This window comes from Scyliorhinus canicula, chromosome 19 (genome assembly GCF_902713615.1).
Source record: "Scyliorhinus canicula chromosome 19, sScyCan1.1, whole genome shotgun sequence".
NCBI classification, from domain to species: Eukaryota; Metazoa; Chordata; class Chondrichthyes; order Carcharhiniformes; family Scyliorhinidae; genus Scyliorhinus; species Scyliorhinus canicula.
Window position 1 is genome coordinate 5,389,759 of NC_052164.1, and position 19,893 is coordinate 5,409,651.

Genomic DNA, 19,893 nt, shown 5'->3' on the forward strand with positions numbered 1-19,893 from the left:
ATGCTCACTTAGCCACGATTGCCAATTCCCTACGAGCATTCACCTTCTGCTGCACGCCCAGGGGTCTCGGCAGTCAGTGGGGGTTATGGGTGGTCGTTAGGGCAGATGGGCAGTGTTGTCCCCGGACAGGTACACACAATCCAGGGGTTGGCATGCTGGTGCCACAAGCGGTTGGCCCCCAACTCCCCCCTTCCCATGGCAGCCCACCCCTCCCATGTGTACCCCCCCCCCCCCCCACCCAGTCGAGGGTCATTTCCCCCCCTCTTCTGGAGCGGGTAGGCCAACGCCCCCGAGCTCATTGCCTGTGAGAAAAGATGGCTGCTCATGTCCTCAGCTCCCCACAGAAGCCCTTCCGCCCGGTTCACATTTTGCAAAGGGAGTACTAACCGGCATCAGCGTAACCACTTGCTGGGGAGGCCAAGGAATGACGGGAGGCTGTTGGTTATGAGGTGGCTCCCGTTAATTGTATAGAAATAAGGCTTAAGTGGTGATAATTGGTTTCTCGCCACGCTACGGCGAGATCCCAATTTCTTTTACGGGAGCGGGCCGGTTGCATTGCAAGCTGTTTGCCGCCTGGTGCAGTTCTCATTTCCAGCTTCTCCCGTTAGTCACCAGCTTTGTTTTGCTCAAGCAAAAGCGCAACGATGCCGGAGAATTGCGCCTATAAAGTAGACTGTCACAGACCTAAATAAAATTTACCTGGCACATTCTTCCCGGGCCTTGGAAGCAATAGTTTCCTGGAAAAGCGAATGTTTGCATTTCAAGAATTTGTCATATTTTTCTGAACCAGTAATAGGATAAATTCTTCTGAAGTTTCCCATGTTTTCATCTTCGTACTTTTCCATCTGTTCTACCCAGGCAGCCTGGTTGCTTTTTATTTCATCAGCTCTGATTTGAAAAGAAAGGCATCAATTATTATTTTTGTATTTAATCTTGGGGCAGTCTTTGACTTTTTATTCTTAAATCAGCTACTTATTATTGTCCAGTCTCTGCCCTTTCCTCCTTCCTCTGCTGCAATAAGGATTTCAGTGAAATCTATTTCTCTAAGGAGTGGGGAGAATTTAAAACTTGCTACCACAGGAAGTGGTTGAGGCCAAGAATAGAGATTAATTTAGTGAGAAGCTGGATAAACACACGAGGGAGAAAAGATAGAGTGATATGTTAATGGAGTAGATGTAGTGGGTGGGAGGAAGATCATATGGAACATGAACACAGCATAAACCTGTTGAGTCAAGTGGCCTGCTTCTGTACTGGTAATCGATGTATTAAAGCGTTCTGCAATCAGACACACATTACAACATTAGGAATATGGGGCGGGATTCTCCCCTACCTGGTGGTGGGGGGGTCCAGGCACCGAGGAGTGGCATGGAACCACTGCGGCGTCAGGCCGCCCCAAACTGCGGAATCCTCCGCACTTTCAGGGGCTCGGCCGGCCCCGGAGCGGTTTGCGCCGCGCCGGCCAGCGGGGAAGGGGCTTGGCACCACGCCAACCAGTGCCGAAGGGCCTCTGCCGGCCGATGCGAGTTGGCACATGCGCGGGAGCACCAGCATGTGCTGGCATCATCCCAGCGCATGCGCAGAGGGCTTCGTCTCCGCACCGGCCATGGCAGACAGGTACAGCCGCCGGTTCGGAAGAATAGAGTGCCACAACGACACAGGCTCAGCCGTGGATCGGTGGGCCCCGATCGCAGGCCAGGCCACCGTGGGAGCACCTCCCAGGGCCAGATCCCCCCCGAGCCCCCCTGAGGACCCCGGAGGATGTCCGCGCAGCCTGGTCCCGCCGGCAAATACCTGGTGTAACATACGCCGGCGGGACTGGCCGAAAACGGGCGGCCACTGGGCCCATCGCTGGCTGGAGAATCGCTGCGGGTGGCCGCCGACCAGCGCGGCGCAATTCCCACCCCTGCCAAATCTCCGGCGCTGGAGAATTCGGCGGCCGGGCCGTCGGGGGGGGGGGGGATTCACCCTCCCCCCCCCCACTCCGGTCTTTCTCCGACCCAGCAGGGGGGTCGGAGAATCCCGCCCATAGTGTCATAACCTGGGGTTAAGCAGGTCATGGAACGCTTCTGAGACTGGGGGATTGATATTCCCAAGGAATACACACTCCCCCACTGAGGGGTGGGGCGCCCCCTTCTACATCCTGGCAGCACGGTAGCACAGTGGTTAGCACAATTGCTTCACAGCTCCAGGGTCCCAGGTTCGATTCCCGGCTTGGGTCACTGTCTGTGTGGAGTCTGCACGTCCTCCCCGTGTCTGCGTGGGTTTCCTCCGGGTGCTCCGGTTTCCTCCCACACTCCAAAGATGTGCAGGTTGGGTGGATTGGCCATGCTAAGTTGCCCTTAGGGTCCAAAATTGCCTTTGGTGTTGGTTGGGGTTGCTGGGTTGTGGGGATGGGGTGGGGTGTGGACTTGGGTGGGGTGCTCCTTCCAGGATGGGCCGAATGGCCTCCTTCTGCACTGTAAATTCTATGATACTATTCTATGAAAACCGGAAGGCCATGAACTGTGAGCTGGCTCCTTTAGTAGGGTAACTGCTCTGTACTCTTGTTCTGTTGCATTAAACCTTTTTGCTTTGATTCAACATATTCAGCTTGGTGTGGACTCTTTTGCGGACCTTATAATACATAGAGTCCTTTGAGATTCTCATCATTCAATTTGATTCTGGCTGATCCACAGCTCAACACCATTCATCTATCTTTGCTCCATATCCCTTGTTACACTTACCCAACACATTTGTCAGGGCTGAAGGCCCCAGCAGCCTTTTGAGGGAGATCATTCCAAATTTCCCCCATGAGTCGTGTGATAAAAATGGGTCCCAAATTTGCTTTAGCCTAACTCTGATTTTAGAATTATGCCCTTGTTTCTTCATTTTCTCTCCCAGAGAGCCAAAAGTACAAACCTTTCAATACTTCCAAAATAATGGACAGATAGTACTGGACCGGGGTTAGTGTCAGGAAATTTGATTGGATCTATTCCAGGAAGTGTCATCAAGTGAGGATGGTTAGCAATTTCAAATTCCTGATGGTGCACATCTCCAAAAATCTGTCCTGGTCCACCCACATCAACGCTATCACCAAGAAAGCACAACAGCGCCTATACTTCCTCAGGAAACTAAGGAAATTCGGCATGTCCACATTAACTCTTACCAACTTTTACAGATGCACCATAGAAAGCATCCTATCTGGCTGCATCACAGCCTGGTATGGCAACTGCTCGGCCCAGGACCGCAAGAAACTTCAGAGAGTCGCCAGTCCATCACACGAACCTGCCTCCCATCCATTGACTCTATTTACACCTCCCGCTGCCCAGGGAAAGCGGGCAGTATAATCAAAGATCCCTCCCACCTGGCTTACTCGCTCTTCCAACTTCTTCCATCGGGCAGGAGATACAGAAGTCTGAGAACACGAACGAACAGACTGAAAAACAGCTTCTTCCCCGCTGTTACCAGACTCCTAAATGACCCTCTTATGGACTGACCTCATTAACACTACACCCTGCATGCTTCATCCGATGCCGATGCTTATGTAGTTACATTGTATGCCTTGTGTTGCCCTATTATGTATTTTCTTTTATTCCCTTTTCTTTCCATGTACGTAATGATCTGTTGAGCTGCTCGCAGAAAAATACTTTTCACTGCACCTCAGTACACGTAACAATAAAGAAATCCAATCCAAATCCAATCCAATCCAATCCAATGTGACCTCATATTTCAAACCACCCCACCCTCACATTTCCATCATTGGTCACTCTTCATTCAAAGCCCTGGTGAAAGCATTGTGTTCCGTTCTGGACACCATCCTTTGAGAGGATATATTGGTCTTGAAGGGAATGCAGTGTAGATTTACAAGAATAATACCTGGACCCCAGGGATTAAAGTGTAAACAAAATTACGCCAACTAGGGTTGTAATCACTGGAATTTAAAAAGTTATAGGGTGATTGGTCTTCATGTCTTGCAGATTTTGATATCGAGTGTCAGACAGGGGAGTTAAAGGGAAATTATTTCTCCTGGTTGAAGAGTCCAAGGTTGGTATCATGATCGGTGCAGTTTTGGATGGCCGAAGGGCCTGTTCCTGTACTTCATTGTTCTTTGTTAGAGCCACACTTTTTCAGCAGTGAAATTTGAAAATGTTTCTATAAGTAAAATGTAGGAGAGGTTTGGAACTCTCTACCTCAATGACAATTGATATTAGATTGTCAATTTTGAAAATAATTTTGTTCGCAAAGTTATTTATGGGACAAAGGCAGGTATGATTTTAGACTGCAGATCAGCCATAATCTCTGAATGACAGGCTCAAGAAGCTAAATGGCCTCCTCCAGTTCCTATATTCTTCCTTCCACTAATTCATTGAAATATTTCACACTGTCTCTCCATAATGCAGATACCTGTCCTCACGGGATTTATAGATGTGTAGAAGTCGCTCATTTGTTCTACGCCTCTCCTCTTCCAGAACTTTCCGCCGGTCACAAGCGCCAAGGTTTATCATGCAAAAGGTATCATTCAGGAGGTTATCTTTCACTTCTTGATCAAGTTTGGAGTCAGTGGTAAAACTCGGAGAATGATTAACCTAAAATAGTCACAGTAAAATATGTTCAAGAATAAATGGGGGAGAAATGTAGTGACTGGAATCAGCAGAGTCTTAGCACTACTTTAAGTAAGGAATACACTCTGGTAAAAAATAATTCACTATTAAAGGAACACTCTGCTCAAATAAGTTATCACTTACACCTAGAACAGGCAGATACCTGCACAGAGAACACAGGTTTAAAGTATTTGGCAAAAGAGCCAGTGAGGAGATGAGGAGAAATTTGTTTTAATGCAACAGGTTATTGTGATCTAGCCAGGAAAGGCAATGGAAGCACATTCTCCCTGTGTCTGCATGGGTCTCACCCTCACAACCCAAAAAGATGTGCAAGGTAGGTGAATTGTGGGGTTTTTGTTTGTTGGGTCTCTTTGTTTAAAATGTTAAAATTATAAATGCCTGAATAAAATATTTTCTGGAAAAAAAAAAATCAGCTGTGCAATGTGGAACGGGCAGGGTTACAATGGTTAGCACTGTTGCTTCACAGCGCCAGGGTCCGAAGTTCGATTCCCGCTTGGATCACTGTCTGTGCGGAGTCTGCACGTTCTCCCTGTGTCTGTGTGGGTTTCCTCCCACAAGTCACGAAAGACTTGCATTGTAGGTGAATTGGACATTCTGAATTCTCTCTCTGTGTACCCGAACAGGTGCCGGAGTGTGGCGACGAGGGGATTTTCACTGTAACTTCATTGCAGTGTTAATGTAAGCCTACTTCTGACACTAATAAAGATTAATATTACTATAATTGCACTGCTCTTTCAAAGAGCTGGTACAGCGCAATTGGTCGAATGACCTCCTTCTCTGCTGTGTGATTCTATGATTCTATGTTCTATGCAATGGGTGGAACATTTGCTTAGATCTCTGTACCTCCAGCAGCCAGGGTTTCAAAGTTTGGTCCAGTAGAATATCAAAGCCAAGGATCTCAAAGCAAGCACTGCCAGAAATATGGTTGGGGAAGCAGGTGAGATAATTGTGTTTCAGAACTGGATACGCTGCCAAGATAGTTTTGATGATCACATCTTCAATGCTGCTCCACAGCCTCTCCAAATCATAGGCATTGTTCTCCATGTATTTGTTAAAGAAAGATAGCTTTCTGGAAGAAATATATTTTACAGACTAATCAGCTAATAAACTTTTGGAAAACATAATTTATTTGTCAGATGGTCTTATCTAACTTGCAGCATCATTAGTTTATATCCATGTGAGAGAGCACACAGTCAATAATGGGGTTGCATTTAGTGGAATGACTTTATAAAACAGGCTATCACATTTCTCCTTTATTCCTGCAGTAATTGATAGTTACAATTTTCCTTCTCTCTTCCAAATCTTTGTTGGTTCCATGGACACCAACTCCCCCCTGGGCTCTGGCCATACTTTGTGTACAACCCCAGAAGGGGGGGGTTTAAACTGAAGTCAATGGGATCCTTCTTTAAGCTTGCAGATTTCCCATCACTATGCTTGCCTGGAATGCCTGAGTGGTGAACATTGGTGATGTTCCTACCAAGTCAAAGCTGTTGGGAAGTGGTTCCAGAGGCAGCAGGATCCAGAAAGATCAATTTTAATTTTTCTTTTCTTCATGAACTTTCCTTGTGGGTCAGGTGTGCTGTCTGTGCCCCATGCGAAAGGCCTCGGCTTCCCTTGTGCTGTCTTTCGCTCCTGCTTCTCGCAGCTGGAATACCTGTCCAACCCTCTTGAAGACTTACTTCAAGACCATAGGGTAGCAACTTTGGCTGCTCATCTCTCGAGAGGTTTCATCCCATGACCTACTGCCTTCAACTGCACCCCCCCCACCCCACCCACACACACACACGCACACATAAGACCATAAGCCATAAGACATAGGAGCAGAATTAGGCCACTCAGCCCATCGAGTCTGCTCCACCATTCAATCATGGCTGATATTTTTTTTCATCCCCATTATCCTGCCTTCTCCCGATAAGCCCTAATCCCCTTATTAATCAGTATGTCACCCAATATGTCACTCTCACGAGGCACCGCCCTCCCACATCTCATCATCAGGGTTAGCTCAGTTTAGCCAGTTTAGCTCAGTTGCCTAGACAGCTGGTCTGTGATGCAAAACAAGGCCAGCGGCGCGGGTTCAATTCCCATACTGGCTGATTCATTAAGGCCCCGCTTTCTCAACCTTGCCCCTCGCCTAAGGTGTGGTGATCCTCAGATTAAATCACCGTCAGTCAGCTCTCCCCCTCAAAGTGGAAAGCAGCGATGATCATCTGGGACTATGGTGACTTTACCTTATATTTAATCAGGAAGTCAACAGACTCTCCATCACCCAAGGGGATGACACTGATTGTCAGTCAAACAATGGCCTTCTTTAACATGACCAACATTTTCATAACTAATACATGGAAACGGTCAAAGAAAATGAAAAAAAAATACATTTTTAATCGAAAAACTGAAAATGCTGGAAAAACTCAGCAGGTCTGGCAGCATCTGTGGAGAGTTCTAGTCAAATGTGACTCTTCTTTGTCATTCTAACTCAGAGTATGGCTGAGTTGACCCTTCATTGAATCTTTCCTGGAAGATCTGAAAGTGACAATCCAATAAATTTAGCGCTGGATGCCACTACTAGGGGACCAGGATCGCCTGCTATTCTGGCTTCATTTTCTGGAACACTTGATCCATTGATTTCCTTCAACACCGCAGGATGGGACACTGCACAGATGCTTTAAAGGATTGACCCTCTTCTCCAACGGAAGCCTTTATTTCATGTGAGCTATTGCTGGAGTAGCTTTAATTCCATGGAGGGTTTGCAACATGGCCCTAGTCTGGGTTGGAAAATTGGGGGCATTGGAGATCTAAACAGGCAACAAACATGGAGAACCTGTAGATCATGAGAAACCTTTAAGTCTGTGGAGGTCTCAAAAGGTTGACGGTTCGGAGGTCGTGAGGGGATAATTTGTAGGGTTTAAACACCCATAATTATTCCCACTTCAAAAACTCAATAAGGGAGTCAGTTAAGACCAAGCATCTCCCACCGTGGGGGCAGAAGGGGGAGGGGCGGGGGTTGGGGGAGGAGGCGTTAAAAATTAGAAATTGAATGGGCAACTCACCTCAGGTTGATCTAGACCTCCTCACAGACAGCTGAACAGAGGCCTGGAAGCGAGTTGCCTGATAGCCATCTTTGCTTGGGAGATGGCTAGTGGCAAATAGAGACCTAAAAAGGGGAAAAAAATAAAGCGTCTTAAAAAAAGAGGGGGACCAGGAGGAGGTAATGCGCTATTGTGACAATGGAATAAGGGCTGTACTATCTCTCCTGCTGCACTGACCACCTTCCGCATCTACTTCCCTTTTACAAAGGACATGCCCATTTTGCACCATGAGGAAGCCACATACAGGTACCCTGCTGCTGTGCGTCTCACCTTTTACTACCTTTGGTTTCATCTCGGACGAAGTTCTTGCTGTGCTTGTTGATAGAGTAGTTGGTGAGGTGCATACAGATATCCTCCTGTGAGCAACACAAGGTAAAAGGTTTGGTCTCTCTTTCAGCATTGTCACCTTCAATAATTATAATGAATTGCAACCAGCACAACAAGCAGCTACGTGAAGTGTAGCCATGCAATGGTTACCAAAACATTCACAACAGCTATGCTATGATCAGAGAGGATAAGTAGACTGACAGGTACCGAGTGACGGGTAGCTGGCGAATAAACAGTAGGTAGAAAAGTTGGGGTTCTGTAGCTCCTTTTATGACCTCCCAAAGCACTTCACAAATAATTAAGTACTTTAAGTAATTTAAGTACCTAAGGCAGGAAAATGCGGCAGCCAATTTGTACACAGCAAGCTCTCATAAACAGCAATGAGGTAATGATCAGATCATCTGTTTTAGTGATGTTGCTTGAAGGTAAGTATTGTCCAGGACACTAGATAAACTCCCCCTGCTTTACTTTGAATGACGCCATGGGATCTTTTACATCCACCTGAGGGGTAGGCAGGGCCTTAGTTTTATGTTTCAACCAAAATGTACAACTTCCAACACTGCAGCATTCCCTCGGTATTGCACTGGGAATGTTAGATGGGCTGAATGGCCTCCTTCTGCACTGCAGAGATTCGATAATTAGCCTGCTTTACCTCTGTTCTGTAGTGGGACTTGAACACCAGCAAGAGTGCTACTCTCTGAGTCACAAATGACACCCACTGTGCTGGAAAGGAATGACACTTCCCCAGCCACCCTTGAATTTCTCATTCAAGTGGACACTTTCCCATCTATACAAACGTACAAACACACCAGTTAGGATAAGGAGAAGACCACTCGGCCCATCAAGCATGCTCCACCATTCAATAAGAGCATGGCTGATTTGACTGTAACCTCCCACCTACCCAGATAACCTTTCACCCTCTTGCTAATCAAGGACTCTGGGCTCAATTTAATAGGAGAAAAGAGTATCGTTTTGGATGCGTTTAATGGGGTGTTTCCCGACACTGGATTCTACTTCTTTTTAGGACTCAGTGAGGAAAGCTCCACCGAGGAAGCACTTAGGCTAATTTCCCGCATTCACAAGCTTAGTTCACCAGTGCAGGGAGAGATGTGCCCTGATCTCTCAACCCCCCCCCCACACCCCCCCGCGACCCCTACGGCCTGCAGATGCCACCCTCATGCCCCAGCCTACCAATGAGGGGAGCTCGAGCCCCCCCCCCCTTCCCCCCCACCACCTGCCTAAACGTCCCACCTCATAAGGGCAGGATGCCGCTGAGCCCGATCCCCAGCACGGGAACCCTGGCACACAGGCACCGTGACACTGCCAGCCTGGCACCCTGGCAGTTCCTATGCCAGGGTACCAACGAGCATTGTAAATCTCACAAGAAGCCTGAGTCGGGTGCAGTGAGGCCGGTAGATCATGCCATCTGCTTCCACTGCCTTTCGAGGAAGGGAGTTCCAACGACTCTCTACCGTCTGGGAAAAAGACATTATTCCCAACACTGCCTTACTTGGGTGACCTCTTCCTTTTCAACAGTGACCCCTAGTTCTAGATTCTCCCAGAAAAGGAAACATTCTTTCCACATCCACCCTGACAAGACACCTCAAGATCTCGTATATTTCAATGATACTCTTACTCTTCTAAACACCAGCAGATACAACCTGTAGTTTCCTGCTTTCCCTCTCCTTCCCTTTTTGAACAAGGAGTTCGAGTTTCTATTTTCCAATCGAATGGCACCTTCCCCGAATCAACGGAATTTTGGATAATTAAAACCAATGCACCAACTGTCTCACTAGCTACTTCTTTTAAGACCCTAAGATGAAATCCATCAGAACCTAAGATCTGACAGCCGCAACTCCAACACTTTACTCAGTATCACTTCTCTGGTGATGTGATTTTCCTGAGTTCCTCCCTCCCATCTATATCCTGATTTACAGCTATTTCTGGGATGTTACTGATACCCTTTAAGGGGCTGGTTTAGCACAGGGCTAAATTGCTGGCTTTGAAAGCAGACCAAGGCAGGCCAGCAGCACGGGTTCAATTCCCGTACCAGCCTCCCCGAACAGGTGCCGGAATGTGGCGACTAGGGGCTTTTCACAGTTCTTCATTTGAAGCCTACTTGTGACAATAAGCGATTTTCATTTCATTTCATTGCTATAGTGAAGACAGGTGCAAAATCCATCTGCCATCCTTTATTTCCCACTATTATCTGCCCAGACTCACTTTCTATAGGACCAACACCCACTTTGTTAACTCTTTCCTTGTTTCAATCAGTATAGAAACTCCCAGTCTATTTCTATATTTCTAGCTAACTTTCACCATGCTCTACTTTTTCCCTCCTTAGTAATCTTATTGTCATTCTTTGATGTTCCTTATATTCTATCCACTCTCCTGTGAGGACTGACAGGCTGGTTTACCATAAATTGCATCATAGCCAAGCTTAATTCTATTCCACACGGGAACACTGCATTGAAACCACTTGTCTGGGAACCCTGGTTGCTACTTTTTTTAAATCCTCCCAAGCACAAAAACAGTTATTTAATGTATTCCCATCTTTAAAAAGCGTAAATGAAAGATGGAGTTGATTAGATACCAATCTTCTTCCTTGAATTCAAGGAACACTAACATAGGATGGGCTGCAGGATTGCATCTCTGGCTTGAAATAATCCTAGAGCTTTCACCAGCTGGCTTCCTACTTCAGAATACACTGCCCTGTCAAACTACATTTTTCTACAATCTCTGATATTACCACGACTAATAAACAAAAATATTCAAGATAGGATTAAATCACAAAATTCCGTTTTTGACACTCTTTCACAGCAGAATCCAGGATATCTAATTTCAATTCCTGGAGACTTCAGGATAGTCCTCAAGGATTGGCAGCCCTTTTTGATCATTTCACCTAATGTTTGGGATTGACACCTGACAAATTGGGTTAAAATAATCCCTCAGAAAAATAACCAATTATATTTCTTTAAAGCAAGTTTAAAACACTTTAATGTCTTTCAGCTTTAACTAACAAACCAACAGGGCTACTTACGAGATTCTTGTCAGTGGGTTCAGAATACTTTGTGGTGGCAAAACGGATCAGTCCCTCATCGTAGAAATATATTCGTAGGGGGTCACAGGACGTAATCAAAACGTAGAGCCTGAGATCAAACTTGAACCCATCCAAGATGAATGGCTGCACAGGAAGTAGAAGGTGATTATATGTGCTGTAAAAGCTAAACCATTGCTGCAGTATCTTTAAAAGCCTATGGTCAATATTCCCGTGAATTTTTGTTTGTTCTGTGTTATACCGTCAATTCACTGTGAGACCGTGAGAACGAGTGAACATTAGGCTTTAATATCCATGAACTCGCCTGCCGGAGTCGGCTGTACAAATTGAGTGCCACTCACAGGTGGCCAGGCTATATATGGCCCCGGTGAGGGCGGAGCCAGAGGCGGAGCCCACCGGGGTTCCAGTACAGTACCTGGAAGTAGCCCATATCATCACTTCCAGGTCATGGGGCACATCATTATACAGACAGCACAAACAGCTCATGCATTAGGTGAAATACATTCACCACATTCTGTCTGCCCCATTTGTTGGACATTTCAGATTGCTGCATAGATGCGCACTTTTGCATCTCAGAAGGAACATTGGTTACAGTATCTGGTGGGAGTGGGGGTTGTGGCAGTGTTTGCTCCCTGCATGTTTTGCCTGTATTATTTTTGCCTCTCACCGAAGATTATGTGGTGCCGTGATAATGGCAAAGTACTAGCAATGGCTTTTTCATCCCTCTTGTCAAATGTTTATAGTGGAGTTCCAAATAATGTCAAGAATTTTCCTTTACAAATGTCCATCTATTAATATTAATACATAACATGAAACAGTGTGGCACAAGATACAATACCTCTGGCAAACCATGTATGCAGAAAGTCCCACTGGGGTATGTCAACCAAGTGATGCTATCCTTTCATGCATGAGGCCTGGGTCAGATATGCGGCCACACTGGGCATCACAGCCAAGCCAAGTTATGGCTTCAACTTGGTGACCCCAATTCCCCATTTTGTTAATGTTTAGTCAAATAGAAACTGCCAAAAGGGATGGAATTTGAGACATAGGCAATCAGGAACAAGGCAAATATGTGACATGAAAATCAAGAAAAGAAAACTCAGGCTCAAATATATAATTATGATAATTATGTTTTCCCCAAATTTCCTCAACCGTTTATACTTGTCCTTTGATTGCTGTGACTGAACATCACTGGGCTCACCATAATGGCTCGACTCCCAAAAAATGCCAGTTTCTTGTCCTAGCCCTGGTACAAAATGACAGCAAAATTGCAACCAGAATTTCTCTGTTGTCTTCCAGTGATTTTCTTTTTTTTAAAATTAGTATTTTTTATCTCTGTTTATTTGAATACATTTGCAAGACTTCGGTAAGCGGGGAGGCATAGTGGCGCAGTGGTTAGCACTGCAGCCTATGGCGCTAAGGACCCGGGTTCAAACCCGGCCCTGGGTCACTGTCTGTGTGGAGTTTGCACATTCTCCCCGTGTCTGTGTGGGTTTCACCCCCACAACGCAAAGATGTGCAGGGTAGATGGATGGGCCACACTAAATTGGCCTTTAATTGGAAAAGCAAATTGGGTACTCTAAATTTTAAAAAGAGACTTTGGTAGTCGTTGTATTAAAAACTTAATTGTTGATGATACAAAGTTAGGTGGCCTTGTAAACAGCCTAGGTGATAGCATAAAATTGCAAGGAGATGCTGTCAGACTAGGTGAATAGGCAAAATTGTGGCAGGTGGAATTCAATGTAAGAAAGTGTGAAGTTATCCATTATGGAACAATAGGATACAGCAGAGTACTTTCGAAATGGAAAGAGGTTAGGTACAGTGGATGCCCAAAGAGACTTGGGGTTCAGGTGCATAGGTCCTCAAAATGCCAGGAACAAGTGCAGAAAATAATCAAAACTTTTAATAGAATGCTCGCCTTTATATCTAGAGGATTGGAGTACAGTATAAAGACACAAAGGTTATGCTGCAGCTATACGAAACCCTGGTTAGACCCCACTTGGAGTCACTGAGAGCCGTTTTGGGCACCACACATTAGCAAGGATATTTTGGGAGGGAGTGCAACGTAGGTTTACAAAAATCATACTGGATTACGTTTTGTGGAATGATTACACAAATTAGGCTTGATTTCGCTAGTATTTAGGTTAAGGGTGATCTGATCAAAGTATTTAAGATATTAACAGGGAAAGGATAGATAAAAATAATGGCCGGGATTCTCCAGCCGCACCTGCCCACCCGACGACCTGAAATTCCCACCCGAGGTCAATGGACTGTTACATGGTCCGCGTCCCACCTCTGGCGATCTTGCGGCAGGTGGAGCGGAAGAATCCAGCCCAAAGTATTTTCACTGATTGGAGATTCTGAAACTCGGGGGCATAGTCTACAAATTAGGGCTAGGCCGTCCAGGAGAGATGTTAGGAAGAACTTCTCCACTCAATGGGTGGTAGAGGTTTGGAACTCTCTCACAAAGTTGAAGCGAGATCAGTTGTTAATTTTAAATCTGATATAGATAGATTTTTGTTAAGCAAATATATTAAGGGAAATGGGTCAACGGCAGGTTTATGGAGCTAGGCCACAGATCAGCCATGATCTCATTAAATACCGGGACAGGCTCGAGGGGCTGAATGGCCTACTTCCGTTCCTATTTTAATTGATTAATGATTCTTTAAGGTGCAGAAATAATGCTTACACACCTTGAAACTTTAATTTTCATGTTTTTAAAAAAATTTTGAGTACCCAATTCTTTTATCCAATTAAGTGGCAATTTAGCCTCACCAATCCACCTAACCTGCACATCTTTGAGTTGTGGGGGTGAGACCCACGCAGACACAGGGTGAATGTGCAACTCCACATGGACAGTGACCCGGGGGCCTTGGCGCTGTGAGGCAGCAGTGCTAACCACTGAGCCACAGTATGCCCTTTAATTTTTATGTTAACAGGGAGGAATATATGGTGTGAATTTCCTGGGGCCTAAAGGTCAAGTAGCATAAAATTTTACACCTCCAGACTAAGTCAGGATCTAATTTGAAATAAGGATGGGATTTGTCACATGAATTTGGATTTGTTTATTGCCAAGTGTACCGAGGTACAGTGAAAAGTATTTTTCTGCGAGCAGCTCAACAGATCATTAAGTACAGGAAAAGAAAAGGAAATAAAAGAAAATACATAACAAGATACACAATGTAACTACATAACACTGGCATCGGGTGAAACATACAGGGGTGTAGCATTAATGAAGTTAGTCCATAAGAGGGTCATTTAGGAATCTGGTAACAGCGGGGAAGAAGCTGTTTTTGAGTCTGTTCATGTGCGAAGATAGATTACTTGAATGTGTTTGTAAGATTCAAGGACATGTGTGTAAAATCCATAAGTAAAAATGCCAGGAAAGAATTTATATTCATGAAGAGCTATTACTCTGAGATATGTGGTGAGCATGGAGTGAGTCATTGCAGTCCATTAAAAAGAACATGCTTCCAGATATTGGGGCAAATTGCCTTCTGGTTGTGTTTTGATGAATCATGGGCAATTCCAGACTGGGTTTTTCCAGATTCTCGAAGAGAATCGGGGAGCAATTTCCCAAAGTGTTCCCTGAGCTGGCTGCAGGTTTGTCTGTGTTGCTTTTGCCTCTCACAGGAGCTGATATGGTACCGTGTTAATGGCATAGTCCCAGCAATTACACTTTCAGCCCTCTTGTCACATGTTTATAGTGGAGTTCTTTATTCAAACTAATACCATAAAGTTAGAATTTTCCTTTATGAATGTCCATACAGTAACATTGATGTAACAGGCAATAGTGGCAGAGGATAAAATACCTTTGGAATGTAAACCTGGCAAACCATGTCTTCCCCTGGTTTAACTTCACTGGTGTTCCGGGTCAAAAAGATGCCACGTCCCTGACATTCAGAATCAGGTTTGCAAATGAAGGTCTTGGATTTCCTTGCTCTGCTATAGACCATAAACTCATGATAACTGCAGAAAGAAGTATTTTTCAGTCAAAATAGAGAACAACATATAAGATTTAAAAACTTGCATTTCTACACCACCTTTCACAACCACAAGATGCAAAAGCAATCTACAGCCAACAGCATAACTGTCAGCCCACTGTTGCAGTTTTGGACACGTAGCTCCTCTCTCTCCCTCAGAAGCCACAGCACCCAGCCCCCAGTTTAAAACACCACAAGTGAACTGTGCCAACGTATTTCCGCCTGGCGGAGGCGGAACATCGCGGGAGGCCAGAGACTACCAGGTTGGACCTGTTAATGATACGTTAACGAATGCTACTGTACGTTTTGTATGCCCATGCCAGTGCGGGGTGTGGAATGCATTCACGCCGCCATCGAGGCAACAGAGCATGGCGCTCTGTTGGGTGCCCAGCTTGATTTTCTGCCAACGCCTGATTCTCTGCCCGATCGCGATTCACCATTCCGGCGTTGCTAAACGGAGAAACCCGCCTGGAGACTTGGATTCTCTGTTTCTTCATACAGGCTGGATTCTCAATTACCGCTGCAATGAATGGAGATTTGGCTGAGTTCCAAATTCTCCGTCCTCCCTGACAACGGTAGTGAGGTGGACTCACAGCGGAGCATCCTACCCGGAACCTCTGACAGTGCAGGGGTATTTGTGCATTGCACTGGGAGTGTCAGCCTGGCTTTTGTGGAGCAGATCCTAAAGACACAGCCTTTTAAGATATTAATAACCAAGAGCATAGATTTAAAGTAATGGAAAGAAGGATTAGAGAGGAGTTGAGGAGAAATGGTTCAATCCAGATGGTGGTGGGGTCTGGAACTCACTTCCTGAAAAGGGTGGTAGAGGTAAAAGCTCTGATCGCATTTTAAAATGACTTTGATGTGCACTTGAAGTAACTGACAAGGCACCAGCCAAAGCGCAAAAAATAGGATTAGGCTGGGTAGTTCTTTCTTCGGTGCCCGACACAATGGGCTGAATGGTCTCCTTCTGTGCTATAAATTTGCTGTTGTTGTTCTTTTTCAGAGGCAAAGATGATAATGTTCATCGTCTGAAGTCTTTGATAGAGTTTTAGTGGGTATATATGTAACTGCCAAGGCTGAGTAGCATCCGGAAGGTTCAGCTGCACAAAGGACAGGATACTCCAGACCACTGAATTTTCTATGTAAAAGATGTGATCCATGCAACTCCACCCAACAGCTCCAGGATTGTTGCTCTCCATTGTCCATTCACTACATTTGAGAAATCACCCTTTTCTTGTGGGAAAAGTTGATTGGTTCTGAATGCTGCAGTTTTAGAGACACTTTAAAATAGATTCTGTCAATAGACTTTTTTGTTTTGTGCTTCGCTGAGTAAATAGACCCTGCTGTGAAATAGACTATTTACTCCAAGTCCTATGACACCCTCAAATTATTAACCAGCACAGGGATCTCAGTCAAAGCTCTGAATATTTACTCTTACACTTCAAATGTTGGTAGCTCAGAGGTGAGATAGTGTTTAAAGTCATGGCAGTAATTTTTCTTTTGGGTGATGATTTGAAATTTTTGATTTCAGATTATCATGCATTGTGGAAACCTCCAAATAGATTTTCCATGGCGTTCAGGTGGTGTGTACAATGGGCTGCTTTACTATCCAGCCCCTCCATTTTGCATCTCCGTTGAAAATCAAAATAGCCCTGTTGAACTGTGGGACATGGTACAACCCAGACTGGTGGGAAGAGAGAAGCGGAGGCAAATCAACATGGATTGGGAAAATTGTTCCACACTTTGGTTTTAAAACAACAGCAACAATATCCACGTAGGCTAGCGTTATCAAACTAAATTGGACAATGAGCTTCATCGGTCAACATTAGGGCAGGTAGCCAAAAGCTTGGTCATAGAGGTAGGTGTAAGAAGCACCCTAAAGGAAGAATCATAGAATTTACAGTGCAGAAGGAGGCCATTAGGCCCATCGAGACTGCACCGGGCCTTGGAAAGAGCTTCCTACTTAAGTCCCACACCTCCACCCTATCCCCTTTATCCCCGTAACCCAACCTAACCTTTTTGGACACAGATTTCAGGAGAAGAAATGGGAACTTGAGGAGTATAACGGGTTTGAGGAATTGGTGAAGGATGAATTAGTGAGACAGGATGTTTAAATTTCAATGTAATGAGACTGGGAGATCAAGACGAGTTTGTGGAACAATGCACTTGAAGCTGAAAGACAGATGGTAAAGTATAGAACAGGAGACAACCTTTTCATAGTTTTACAGACATTTAGTTTCAGTTACACATTACAAGCGTACACCTCCTAGCTCAACAACCACAGTATCAGTGTCTGTCTATTTTTGGGGCACAAATTAATTCCCAGTTAATGTCCACTACTTGCATACAATTAATACAATTAATGCAAAGGGCTGAATTTTATTTGGTGGAGAAGGGGGGGGTATTGCTTGACGCTCTAATTCATTACAAAAATCAGTTTGGAAAAAGGCTGCCCCGCAGCAATAAGACGATGAGGGCCGCCGATACTTCTGTCTTTCAGTGGGAAGAATCACGGACTGGATTCTCCGAGCCTCAAAATCGCATTTGGCGCAGGGGCGGAGAATGGTCGTCAAACCGGAAATTTGGACCAGCGCCGCTCCCGCGATTCTCCCGTCTCCAGACTCCGGAAAACCGCTCAGGAGTCTCGCGCGTAAACTACGCAGGGGGGCCATTGACAGATTTGCGATTTTCCACTTGAAACTGGCCAAGTTCCCGACGGTGTGGTTCTAACCACCTATCGGCCGTCAAGAACGTCGGGTCGCGGCTTTGGACTCAGTCCGCGGCAGCCCTGGTTGGGGGGGGGGGAGCGATCAGGCGGCATAGACCCGCGGGCGTGCGTGATCTCGGGGGTCCTACATTTTTGGTGCCGCTCCGCGGTGCGATTTCCCATACCCCACGCCGGCGTGGGGACATAGCCCCATTTTTGGAGAATCCAGCACCACATCTTTAAGAGCTGACAACCAATCCAGCAAATGCATCAGCACAAGGATTCTTGATCAGGCACTGCCAGCGCTGCAAACAGGTTTGGGAAGGACAGTAATGGATCCCGGACAAAGGTAAGGCTCGGGCTTTTAGAGCGGGAAGACATCAGGCATTTGAGAGAAATCAAGGGAGCGTGTTTCAAGGCCAGGAATGCTAGCCATGGCTGCTAGCCAGATTAGATGTCAGGTAAGTGATACTTTCCTCATTTATCTGACTGATGCTCGCTAGCCACGACCATAAAGAGCATCCTTACTGCATCAGTAATGATCATTTGTTTTCCAGCTTTCACAATACCCAGCTGATGATCCCACGGAGTAAGATTGTGATTTTGTTTTGGTTAGAGACTCTGATCGAAATGGAACTTGGAATCTTTTTTTAAATAAATTTCGAGTACCCAATTATTTTTTTCCAATAAAGGGGCAATTCAGCGTGGCCAATTTACCTCCCCTGCACGTCATTTTCAGTTGTGGGGGCAAAACCCACGCAAACACGGGGAGAATGTGCAAACTCCACACGGACAGTGACCCAGAGCTGGGATCGAACCTGGGACCTCAGCGCCGTGAGGCAGCAGTGCTAACGACTGTGCCACCGTGCTGCCCCTAATATTTGGAATCTTTAAGGAAAACATCATCATTCCATTTGACCGTGAGCCTAAGTCCCAGAGATAAAATCCAGCTTCTAAACCTTTGCATTGCTCAGTGTTTGTTTCCACGTTGTGTCTATCGATTTAGTTTATTATTACTGTGTCATGAAGTAGTTTCACTCCTTAGCCCATGTTGAACTTACTCAGATGGTAGACACCACGTTTTGGGGAAAATGTTGTAATCCTTTGGGTATAGCTTTAGCATCCTGTTTAGATTGCGAGCCAGCAAATCCTTCCTGCAGATCTCATTCATCCCGGGAAAATGATTAATTTTCTGCATAAGAAAAAAGATCAGCAGTCCTCATTGGCTGTGCATAGGTTGTGTGTAACACACATTATTTATTGGTTTCTAGTTTTTTCTCTACTTTCTTGAAGACATTGACTAATTCAATGGTCCTTTAGCTGCTGGCTGCCTTCCAGTACTTCACCAAGAATCTATTCTTCGAAACTAAGTCCAGTTAAGTACTTTGCATCGGAGGAAGTGCAGCAGTCAATTTGTGCACAGCAAAATCCCACAAACAATTATGTTCTACTGACTAGATAATGTTTGTTTTGATTATTAGATTGAGGATTAACTTTTCAGCAAGATGCTGGGAAGAACAGCACTGCTCTTCTCTAAATAGTGCACTGGATCTTTAACATCTGCCTGAATAAGGACTTGATTTAACCTCTCAACCCAAAGACAGCTCTCCAACAATTTTTCTTTTTTTTTCATTTAGAGTACTCAATTCATTTTTCCCAATTAAGATGCAATTTAGCGTGGCCAATCCACCTACCCCGCACATCTTTGGATCGTGGGGGCGAAACCCACACAGACACGGGGAGAATGTGCAAACTCCACATGGACAGTGACCCAGAGCCGGGATCGAACCTGGGACCTCGGCGCCGTGAGGCAGCAGTGCTAACCACTGCACCACCGTGCTGCCCTGACAGCTCTCCAACAATGCAGCACTCCCCCAGTCCTGGCAGTGGGGGTGTGCAGCTGGTTCTGTGATCGTGCCTCCAGAGCGGGATTTGAACCCACAAAATTCTGCCTCAAGAGGCAAAAAGTGCTACCAATAAAGCCAAAACTAACACTCAATGCCATGCCGTTGTTGCATTTGTGAACTGAACCATCCACTTACTGAAATTTAAATAGACTGGAAGAATCAGGAATAGGCTGTTCAGCTCCTCCTTGAACCTGCTGCACTGCTGAATAGGATCATGGCTG

General features: G+C 45.5%; 1 protein-coding gene across 4 annotated transcripts in view; it reads right to left on the minus strand.

Annotated features, from left to right (window-relative positions):
* LOC119954527 (probable beta-tubulin polyglutamylase) overlaps positions 1 to 19,893 on the minus strand; it is a 115,948-nt gene that overhangs the window by 28,270 nt on the left and 67,785 nt on the right. For all 4 annotated transcript variants that reach the window (XM_038779826.1, XM_038779828.1, XM_038779825.1 and 1 more), the window contains exons 5-11: positions 18,827 to 18,957; positions 14,885 to 15,041; positions 11,055 to 11,198; positions 7,958 to 8,043; positions 5,445 to 5,670; positions 4,384 to 4,565; positions 700 to 888 (exon numbers count right to left, since the gene is read on the minus strand). In XM_038779826.1, coding sequence (XP_038635754.1) covers positions 700 to 888; positions 4,384 to 4,565; positions 5,445 to 5,670; positions 7,958 to 8,043; positions 11,055 to 11,198; positions 14,885 to 15,041; positions 18,827 to 18,957 — 1,115 coding nt within the window. The remainder of the gene's footprint in view (positions 1 to 699; positions 889 to 4,383; positions 4,566 to 5,444; positions 5,671 to 7,957; positions 8,044 to 11,054; positions 11,199 to 14,884; positions 15,042 to 18,826; positions 18,958 to 19,893) is intronic.